Source organism: Mesitornis unicolor, unplaced genomic scaffold (genome assembly GCF_000695765.1).
Source record: "Mesitornis unicolor isolate BGI_N332 unplaced genomic scaffold, ASM69576v1 scaffold2439, whole genome shotgun sequence".
NCBI classification, from domain to species: domain Eukaryota; kingdom Metazoa; phylum Chordata; class Aves; order Mesitornithiformes; family Mesitornithidae; genus Mesitornis; species Mesitornis unicolor.
Window position 1 is genome coordinate 42,282 of NW_010206352.1, and position 11,798 is coordinate 54,079.

The 11,798-nt window shown below is 37.5% G+C and overlaps 1 protein-coding gene across 1 annotated transcript in view; it reads right to left on the reverse strand.

The window, feature by feature from the left end:
• Window positions 1-2,368: 2,368 nt before the first annotated feature.
• AGPS (alkylglycerone phosphate synthase) overlaps window positions 2,369-11,798 on the reverse strand; it is a 40,574-nt gene continuing 31,144 nt past the window's right edge. Inside the window, exons 18-19 of the mRNA XM_010191702.1 lie at window positions 10,145-10,202; window positions 2,369-2,931 (exon numbers count right to left, since the gene is read on the reverse strand). Of these exons, the coding sequence (XP_010190004.1) occupies window positions 2,810-2,931; window positions 10,145-10,202 (180 nt within the window). The 3' untranslated portion in view covers window positions 2,369-2,809. The remainder of the gene's footprint in view (window positions 2,932-10,144; window positions 10,203-11,798) is intronic.

Genomic DNA, 11,798 nt, shown 5'->3' on the forward strand with positions numbered 1-11,798 from the left:
AAAGAGAGCAGAGGCTGTGTAATTGGAAGTCATGACAAGCTTAATTAAAACTGCTTGTAACTTGCATATGGCCAAAATAGTGAGGCAACTGAAAAAGCAATCGGTTATGCCAAGATACACTTCTGATCTGTGTGGATCAAACTCCATCTCCGAACAGCTATGGGAAGCAAAGTCTTAAAAAGAAAAAGAGTAGAGAATACAGAAGGAAGAGTGGTGGAAGACTTTAATATTAGAGAAGGGAATATTTCTTTTAAGCGGGTAATGAACTGTGTGTATCATGGTCTCCTGAACTTACATTACACTTTTCTCTGTTATCATTAGGAACTTGGAAGTGAAACTGAAGTCAGTAATACTGCATTTCAACTGCAGTTTCACTAAGCTTTGACCAGTTCACAAGATAGAAAGATACTGGGAAAGACAGCAATAGGGTGGCCATTAGAAAAAAAAAATCCATTACATTTATAGTTAGAGCTATCCAGTGACATTGCTTTGGGACCCTTAGAGCCTGTTATTCCACCTTCCCATAGGACGGTTGACACGCAGTAAAAAAATCTTTACTGCATTTTCAATCACTTCAGAAGCCAGTGGTTATTTAAAGGTTAGAAACAGAGAGTATATGGAGTTTCTGCCTGGTTAATGTCAATATGAAAAAGGGATGGGAAAACCATGGGCAGAAAATTAAGAATTAGGAAGGATGTTGTAGAGCTGTGTAGTACTTCTGAGTCAAAGTCTTAAAGAGACCAGCATTACTGAGCTATGACTACTTGTTTTAATTCTGTTTGTGCTGTCATTCTGCAAAAAGGCTTCATATACTTTCCTTCAAAATTGATTCTTCATAGTTAGCTATATACTGAGGCACATAAACACCCTTTGTATTCACCCTTCATATTTACCAGCTCCTAGAAAGGTCTCCGTTTCAAAGTTATCGGCAAGATGCCAGCTGTGACCATGTAGTCACCGCTGTGCAGCAGGCGAGACGAGTAAGTCCCCTGCATGAACATGTACAGATTCATTTTGCTGAGACACCCCTGGGTACTTAAGGAACACGTAGCCACCATGCGAAGAGTTACCTTCCTCAAACCACACCCACTGTTTTGGTTGTTGCTGAAATAGGAACTCTGGGGGCCAAAACCACAAATACAAGAGGGTAGATTTATGTTGAAATGTTGTTTCACAAAGACCATTCGAAATAAATCTAGCTGCATTGCAAATATCACATTAATATTCTGTTTTATGACCTGCAGATCATAAAAAGTTTTCTCTAAGTACCTTGACAGCATGCTTTTTAAAGTGATGTTTTGAGTGTTCATGTTTTTTAACCATTATAGAATTGAAATAAGTCTTTAAACAAGTTCAAAGTTGTCTGATATGCAGTAGTTTTCAAGCATTTTACACTGTCTGGTATATTACCAGAACTGAGAGCTAATTAGACAGTATTCTAAAATAGTTTAAAAACAAGTGAAATTGTATCTTTTTCTCCTCATTAAGGGCACTATCAATACAAAAGGTGTCCAAACTGACACTACAGAGCTGTGAAGCAGTTGGCTGGAGAGACAGTGTCCTCAAACGAGTCTGTATTTTTTTCTACCCTATGCAATCATATACATTAATTATCAAAACGTTGGATAATTTGCTTTAAGAAAAGAACCCACCTTAAAAATGGATCATGAGTATTGACAAATACTTTTAGTTCATTTTACTGATTAAGATTCAAGTTTCAATGTAAAAATGCTTACTCTCATACGATACTGAGCAAGAAAATATTTCATTTTCTTAAAGTTAAATGGACAATTAAAACTGTGGCTACTAGTGAAGTAAATAAAGGGTTCATAAAGGCCATAGGAAACTTTACAAAACTAAAATGGGAAATCTCACTTTCAGGATGACAGTGTGTTGTCCACTGAAATGTTTTAGTAAACTGTTGAGACTGTTTCAAAAGACAGTGCTGGGCAGTTTCATTTGAATAGCCAAAACTCTTTTTTTTTTCTACTGAAAAAGTTATTTTGCATCTCTGCAAAACAAACAAAACAGGAGCGAAAAACATACACACTAGGACTGAAGTACAGATGAAGGCAAAGTTTTGTTACAAACCTGTTTCAACATACAGTGAGAAATGTCCATTGTACAAAACTCAGTGACTGACCTACGATTGATTTAAGATTATCCCAGCAATGCAAATACAACTCGGAACAGCTCAATTGTGAAAGATTTTGCAATAGTACTACGGTGGGAGACCACTGAGGGTTTTTTTGAAGTAGTTTGGGTTACAGTATCTCTTTTCATTGAAGCCTGCATTTGTACTTTAAGTATTCGCGCGTTACAAGTCTGCTACATACTTAATCCTTCAACACAGTGAAGTACTCCTTGATGTTCTCTCATCTGTCTCCTAGCAGCTTTCCTTTAGCAAGAGGCTGGGTTGAGCAGCTGCTCCTGTTGAAAACACTGTTGTCAGTCTCCTTGCAGGGGATGCTCTAGTAAGAAACATCTGGCAGTATCCAGCATTGAAAATACTGTCAGCTGCGGTGCCTAACCAAACCTGGAAAACCAAATTTGCATTTCTGGACTGGTATTACACTTTGTGCCCAGGAGGTTGTTTAAGAGCATTGTAAGTAAAAATCCATAAACATTAACAGTAATGTTTCCACTTTATTGGAGGAAGGGGTAAGGGGGTGGCAATAATCAGTGTAAGTTACTAGTTTTTAAAGTTTAGTCTATGTTATATTTGATTACTGGGATATCAATACAATGAAAGTGGAGGAATTTCAACAGTAATTTTGAAGTAGTTTTAGTACATCATGTTGTGCAGGCTTTATAAAAGATTTTTGTTTCCAAAGATGTTATTGGGGTCCACATATTCTTTAACAGATTTCAGCATTCCCAGGCCAACATCAGAAATGCTCTCCTTCATCCAGCGCTTCCGCAATTTGCCTACTGGAAAAACAAAAACAAAGTGTTTCAATATATGGCAGGATTCTAGGAGCCAATCAATCTTGTGACCATGAATGAATAAACACTGTGTGATAAATGCTTTTATTCAAAAATGAGAAATGTTTTGCTTTATTTGATTTATTGAGCCCACCAGACTATCAAGCTCATTAAGCTCAGCATACTCCCAGAGGAAGACTGTGTTCCACACTGTCTACTTTCTTTAGAAACTATGAAATTTAGATGAAGCTTAGGCTGAAATCACACGTTCTATTAAAATAGGGAATTGGTAGTGAGTTTTTAAAAGCTACCAAACTCATTTTAAGTAGGAAACTGAAGAGGAGGTTACTAAAAAGCAGAACTCCACAGCTTTTGATTGCTTTAAAGTAAAAACATAACTCGGTAATCAAATAAACTTAAAACAATATTCGTTTAAACAGCAAAAAAATGTTTTCTAAGGAGAAGGCTTAAAGCTTAGTTTTAAATCAACAAAATACCTTCTTTCATTCAAAAATTCTTACACAGACTGGCAATTGCTCATATCATTACACAAGAGCTTAACTTCCCATGTCAAAACGGATATTCAAAACATATACCAAATACTGAAGCTTATTTCAGCTTTCAAAGCTGAAACCCCAGCCATTTAAGAACTCATTTCACTGAAATCTCACATAGTCCTGTTAAATGGCCGAATGTTCACATACTAATTAACCAAGTCATCAACTCTGATTTAACAGATCATTCAAAATAAAGGACAGTTTTTTCATTAAACACACTATAGCATTTAACTTGTCAACCTGAAACACAATCCATTTGTCAGCATGATGCAATATAGTAAAGGTTTGAGAGACAGATGCTTTAAGAGTATCTGAAGCTAAATTCAAGCCATCTTTTGTGCCCTGTTCTCAGGGTAACCATCAAACTGTCATCAGAATAATAAATTACAGGGACACCTCTGGAGAACAGAGTGTATTTGTTTATACCTTAAGGAATATGAGCTAGTCACAATGCCATCTGAAAAAGCAAATTCTGTGAGAAAGAATGAAATTCGCAGTTTGCTAGAAAACAACTATTAGGAACATGCACGTCAAGAGCAAAGATCATAACTGAAGGACAAAATAATTTGTCATGTGGTAGGAGCTGTGTTTTGCAGCCCAGCTCAAGAAGCAAATCCCCATCTGTAAGTATACCGTCATTACAATTTGACTGTCTGAGCAAGTTGATGTAGTTGAGTTTTACCTGGGGATACTTTAACGCTACTACTACAAAAAAAGAACCAGAATCAGGGATGTGGCTTGACCATCACCTCAAGTCACTCTCACTGGCTCTTAGCGCAGGCAGCTGATGAACGGTCATTACCATTCTCAACTGTTATCTGTAATATAGTTTCAATGAATGTGTCCTGTGGTTATAGATGTAATTGTCCTGAAAAGACTGCAAACAACTGCTCCAACAAGATGGAGCACATTAGAATCACAGCAGGATGCCCAACAGCCAGCATGCCTGCCTCTTTTACACCTCCAGTAATAATGCAATTCCAGGAGGAACTGAACTACTGTCTGAGCAGCACCAAGCAGTCGTTGCATATTTAATGAAGTCGCTCACCAAGTGCTGGAAAACAGAAGGTGCTGGGAGTGCATCATTAGTTCTGTCAATGTGATAATTTACACATCTATCTTGTCAAATTTTCCATGGTTTATACTTTTGCAATAATAAATCTAACATACATTTGATTAGTGAACTGGAAAGAAAAAAAGCTGTACTATAGTTACCGGCAGCCCTTCACAAACATGTTCAACAAAAATATTTTAACCCCTTGATTACAGCAAGTTGAACCCATGCTCCTACTGCTCATGTCAATACAGACACACATGAATTTTTCAGCTACTCAGGTTTTCATTTCAGAGTTAAAATTGTTGAAGTGATCTTGCTCTTAGAATCCTAAACTGGTCTGATTACATGGAAAATAGACTCAGTGAAGGAAAGGCTTTCTGCAGACGAGAGCACCGCTTAGAAAAACAATGTTTATATTTGTTTCACTTCAAGTTAGTACTGCCCTATAAGTATCCTGTTCTGCCTCCATAGGATGATCCAATTAGCTCCAAGGAAGGGAAAAGGAGGAGGAAAATGCTGTAACAGTAAAAGATGGTACCATGAACATAAAAGTAATTTCAAGTCGCAAAGGTACTTAACTCCACTCTAAGCTTAGCCAAAGAATAGCTGTGGGATCAAGGAAGCCCAAGAAAAAGTCTCAGTTAAGCCTGATCTTACCACGGACTAAAGAAAACCACCTTTCTGTTTTTAGCCTAGAGAAAGTAGACCTTTTTGTTTTAGGTCTAGATTATGCCATTTCTATATAACTGACATGAGACAGGGCACAGAACCAGAGCATCTAACACTTAAGGGCTCTCATCCCCATTAAAAACTGAGATCAAATTCACCTGATTTTATATGCCACATTGTAACATTGTTAATAAGATTCTGAAATCAGCATAACATCATACAATCAATTTTTAGTAGCTTAACAAGTCACTACTTGTCAACTTGGCTATTTAAGTTTTATCATCATTATAGTCCATGTATGAAAGAAAAACATGCGAGCTGGATAAGTAACTTTTCACAGTTGTGATACATGCTGCTCCAGCCCTTAGCTTAGCCCTTCATTTAAAATGTTCTTGTTAATGCTTCCTTTCAACTTGTAAGGGAATAAAACACATTTTGGTGAAGTCCAACCATGCTCTACACTGCTCCTGTAGAGCCCATCCTTTGAAAAAAACACCAAACAAGCACTGACGTTGCATTCTCTGCTAAAAGTGACAACAGTTTCCCACGTGCATGGTTTTTCAAAGAGAAGTACTTTAGACAGACAGCACGTACTTGCTGGCCACAAAGAAGCTAAAATGGGAGTACAGCTCTCCTGGCTCATAAAGGCTAAATTGCTCATCTCTGAAAATGCATCAGGATGGCTGCAAAAAAATCTGGCTGCTATGGATGGAGCTGGCAAACAGCAGGCAGCGATTAGTTTTCTTGTTTTTGGAATATGAAGTACTCTGGTACCCATGAACAGCCTTTCAAGGAAAGTTTTAGTGTAGCTGATAACTCTAGCACCATGCAGAACAGATTTATTGCAGTGCATGGTCCCAGTGGAAGCAGGCTCTGGTGGCACTGCCCTACACTTCCTCTGCTCCAGCCCTTTTCACTTAGAGGCAGATATCGCAGAACGACAGCTCTGCCAAAGGAGAAGCAGTAACAGGTCATAAGAAGGATGGGACGTTTCCAGCTGTTGCATGGTCTTCCTGAAGCTGGTTCTCTCTATGGAAAGCATCTCTCCAGTCTTAGAAACTGCTTAACAGGTTATTACTCTTTCAGAGAGAACTCCGCAACACTGAGAAAGGTCAGTGCATTAATCTAACACTGTGGTAAAGCTGGAGTATATTGGACCAGTGTACCTGAAGTCTACTACATAATTAACACTCACCATCACCTTAACATCTGGCACTTTTTCCCTTGATAGCTAAACAACTTAAGTACTTTCAAGTTCTGTGTTGATGAATCAGAAAGCCCTTTGCATTTATTTGGTGGAAAAGGCACTAAAGATGACTATTCTATTAAGGCTTTCAACAGACCAAGGAGGCAAATACAATTGCATTATTATATTGTTTCACATAAGGTTACTCTTTATCTGACAACTGTCACAGTTTAAACTCCTCATTCAAAACCAGAGCTTGCTGGACTGATGAAAGTATGATCAGCCTCCAGTGTTTAACTTGAAGGTTTCCGATGTAAAAGATAAAAGAATTTGTTCAACTCCTCCCACAAGGGAATTTTATAATTCCAGATTCTGTAGTTTGTGTGGGTTCATTACTGCAGTGCATAGCTTAAACCACAGCCTCTTAATGATGTCAAAGAATTGTTTTAGATTGCGATGTCAAACATGCAACTGAATAAGGTGGGGGCTTTGGGGAGAAGGGGGTTGGGGTTTTTCGTTTGTTTTTAAGTTTTCCTATATGAACTGGCAGGAAATCAATAGTATACCTAAACCTGCAAAGCCTGGCCTACATTAACCTTTACTTTAGTCAATCTGTCTAGAAGTGGGAGAAAATTAGCTCTATTATGTTAAGTGGCTAAATGGAGGTATTTTCCTCAAACACACAAGCTGATAATTGTTTCCTTAAACAACCAGGTTTTAGTTAAAATATTCCCTGCAAGGGAAACAATCTATCATTTTTTACAGAGTTTCTTAGTTCTACATGGGTGCATAGCTTGGTAATACAGAAGGGATCAGGCCCAAATCCAGCCAGCTCTCTTCTGATGCTGTACCCCAAAGATGCTATAGTTTTATTTATATACCACTCATAGCCACTGACACTTCTCACAGCACATCTTACTTTATGTATAAGAAAAAGCATGTATTTATGAACTAGAATTTCAAGAACGCAAGCTGTGACTTGCCCTAAATGATCAGAAGAATAATTTACCTAAACTTAAACTTTTATCTACATGAAATTGTCATTCCTAACCCTGCTTTTTAAATGCTAAGTTTCTGGAAGCTAACTGTGGCTCTAGCAACCGTTACTTACATGACTGTCAAGTCTAAAGATACTGGCCAGAAAAGCAGAAGGATCAAAGCTGTGTTCAAAGCTGTGCACTATCCCTTTCTGAGTGCAGGACATAGTCGAGGCAAGGTGAAAAGTATCATCAAGACTGCAAAATCTTATGTTGGAAATGAAGACGCTGAATGCCACAACTAGGATATGTAATTTCTGAATATATTTCAGAAATTTTACTGAAGTTACAAATTATGTCATAGCATTAGTTAAAAGGGACAAGGAAGGGAAAAGAAATCGCTTCAAAGTCATGCATTAAAAACTACTTTAAAACCACCAGGAACCTTTTCAACATTTATTTTCACAACAGATTGAGTGAGAAACAGACCTACCACATTTAGACAGGAGTGCCAGATCATAAAGATGTCTGATAACCTCTACAAGGATCAATTTTTGATGCACTGGAGAATGGCTGAATTTACCCTCCATAAGAAGCACCTATCTGATCAGGAATGTATTTTGGGTGTATTTTTATAGCAACACATATGCCTCTGATTCTTTCTAAATGTAAATTCTGTCCATTACATAATCCAGAAACATTGTCAAATGTTAAATACTAACTTTAAAGTAGGAAAAACATTCCTAATGCTTACCAATTAGATTTAAATATTTGAAAAATCAAGAGTGAGAAAGACTTCAAAAAGAAAAGACAGTTTGATTAAAAGGACCAAGTTGTTTAAGTTGCAGTGTCATAGAAATGATATCCAGATTTATAAAAAACAAAAAATCTGGATATTCTACCCCAAAATACAAGTAATTGTTACATTGAAAGGATAAATTAATTATGTAGATGTGTATGTCTGGCTTTACTACAGCTTCTCGTGTCCATGAGATGTATAAAGGTGGTATTGAGATATTTCTGCAATTTCTTTGTTGGAATGTTCTTGTGATCTTTAATGTAATCACCTGACAGTTACACTTCTTACAGGTTAAGTCTCAAAAGTCATCGGAGGGGACCTTCTCACAGTATTGCTGCCTTTAGTGACTCTTGCCTAAAAGTTACAGTATTTTTCAGTAGCCTGGAGGGAGGGGAGGAGAGAAAAAAAAATACTGAGATCAAATAGAATACAAAGTTTTCCTGAAGTTACTCTTCATAAAGTTAAAAGTATCATGATTTCAGTTCTCACTGTACATTGTAGCTATGTGTCTACCTGCATCTAGTACCACCTCAGAAGTAATTTAGAGCATTACAAATCTCAAACTGTCATGTATGACCACTTCTTCACTCAAGGAGTATATGAAGATTGACTTAAACAGGCTTTGTGTTTCCTATAGCCTCAAGTCCCAGACTACATCTGTTTTCTTTGATACACAAAACCAGAGTTAAAATAGCTCCATTTATCACAGTGTGATTGTAGGCAGACAAACCAGCCTGTCTGTTTCCAGATAGTGAAAACAACTGTTATTAATCACAACTACAAGACAAATACTAAAAGAAATTGCACCAGTATTTTCTTTTACCCTACACAATAGACCATTCTTAGCAGCGCTAAGAGCGACACGGCCTGAAGGTCAGTAAAAAGAACTGGTACTATTAGGCTAACTCTCAGCAGCACATCCCTAAGCACTGGAAAAGATGGATCTTCAATATCGTACACAGTGAACTGCCACACAAGAACACTCAAAGCGGAAAATATTTATAAGAGGCAATCACGCATACAACAGGAGCCTAAGAAGTCTAACAAAAAACAAGTTTGCCATAGCTGGGGAGTCAGAAAGTTCAAGCGTGCAAGGGTCTGAAAATGCTACCTTTTTTTCCTTGTTCAACATATGCTGTAAGCAAGGTTTCATATGGTGAGGGCAAATACATCTAAACATGTGACAAGCTCCAGCTGCACGCAAGTTAATGGATGAAATGCCAGTCACAGTAAAATACTGCTGCCACAGCAGGAGACAGCACAACAAGGGGGTAATTCCACATCCCATGTGTGATAATTGGCCAGTCCACTATACCACCACGTTAAAGATTTAATCAGAGGACAATAAGAGCATATTAAACAAAAAATACCAGAACCATTTTCTATCATCATCTACACATCTTTCAATATCCTGATATTGCTAAAGCAGAGTCCATTTCAGTTTCTATCACAAAGCTAGATACCTGAAAATGGCTGTAGCTAAAAGTTTTAAGTCCAGGAAGTCACAAATATGTTTTAAAGCACAGTTTTGGCCTTCAGTTTTCCGCACACAGAGCTTTCTTAGAAGTACAACATTTTTATCTAGCTTTAAACCATTAGATTTCTTCCTCTTTGCTCTTACTTCTGTGGCCAGACAATACCCCAAGACAGTAGAGAGAAGAAATGCATTAACTTAACCAGTTTAAATCAAAATTATTCACAGAAAGTCTTCCTGACATCCAAGTTAAGAGCATAGGACACATACAATCATGTGATTTGACATCCAAGCAAACCAGGTCTAGGGACACTTCCCCAGAGGTCTGGCAAACAGGTGAGAAGTTTCTAGAAAGAATGCCAGGAGATACCTGCCCCCTGGCCCCAGTAATTTTGGTTAATGTCTGTGAAATATTTTTCAAAGTTCTATTAGAAGCTATTTTATGTACTCAGGAGTATTTAGCAGTATTGAAGAGGCTAATACTAGACTGAGAACATTACCTCCATGATGATGTGACAGACTTCCTCCATTGGCAAGTATTTCTTCTCTAGCAGCCCTCTAAATTGGAAAGATAATGTATTTATTCAACAGGAAATGCACAAGATGTTCGTGCATTTCACAAGCACATGAAACATTTACACAGCATACGAGACATTTACACAAGCATATGAAAAGTTTCAGAAGTAATTAGCGCATACAATACAGCTAAGCATTTTCATTCAAATATGCAGATAAATGCCAGTGAGGATTTTCCAAATAAACATTAAAGCCAAGACGTTTAAAATGGCATTTGTTACAACAACTCTTATTATATTCCAGAATAGAATATTCTGGATCACTTCCCCTCTGCCAAAACTAAAATAGTCTAGTGGCTGGGATGCTTATCTGGAAGATGGCTAAGTGCCTATTGAAAAGGGCACAAATCGCAATAATCAGGTTTGAAAACAGGCTCCCTAGAGTGATTTAAGATCCTTATTCAGAACAGAGCTCACACCCAGATCTCCAAGATTCTAGTCAGGGAAGTGAGGTACTTCACAACTGACAGCTCTTTCATGAGTGAAGTTTGTGGCAGAAAACAAAGTGTGGATTTTCATTAAGAAGTATCTGAACACTTTCAAGCTCTAGAATCTTCTTTCCCATCCAGCTCTGATTACAAATAGCTAGACAGCCTACAAGGCTGTCCTAAGCACAAGCACTAAATGTCTTTTCAAAAAAGCGTACTTTTTTAGGAATAATGTATATAACCATACCAATGCAGTTACAGATTTTTTCAGTCTGCCACAGAGTGCATATACTTGGCTGGCAAACTCACTTTGCTAGGGTAAATTTAGTCAGCTACAATGGAACACATGCACCTGGGTAATCACACTGCTAATTCCAATAAATGGTAATATGTAAGCACTACAGTTTCATTAAATAAGCATTTAAGTATTACATTCTCCACTGCCCTAGATTCAACAGCACAGCAGTCTCAGAACTTGTAGATAAAACTTTACATCTACTTGCTAAGTTAAAGAGAAATTTCTAAAGATTAAGCATGAGAAGAATGATATCCTAGTTACAAATACGGACTATTTCTCCACAGTCTGATTAGGTGCTGAAGCTTATGAAGCAAAAAGTAGGCTGAAAAGCAGTTTTCCTTCAATGTCTAAGTATTACATCTTTAAGGTAACAAGGATATTCGTTTCCCCTAACGAGGTAGCTATAGTGTTGCAACCAGCCAAAGCGTTAAAGCAGAGAGTTATTCCAGAGTTTCTTGATAATTGTTGAAGCAGCTTAAAACTGGCCTTACACAGCTGATTTAGACCAGCACTTATCTAGGCCTAAGCAGAAATAACCACAGCAGTTAATTCTCTGAAACTGTGAGAAAGACCCTCACATTCATTATTCTCCATACATATCACTATTAAAAAATATTATCTTGATAGTATTACCATGTATTTTATAGATTGAGTATTAAGTAAAGGAAGTAGCTTTGTAAATAATGGAACTAAAGAAGTCTCTTGTTTCTCATGGATTTCAGTTTTGTAGTTGATAATTTCTTCCATCCAGGAACAAACTCCAGTTCAAGCTTTCCTGTACTTTAGTGATGTCTAAAATAGTCACCTTGCAGACTTCCCTCTGTTTGGCATGCTATTAGTGCACACATCTTTC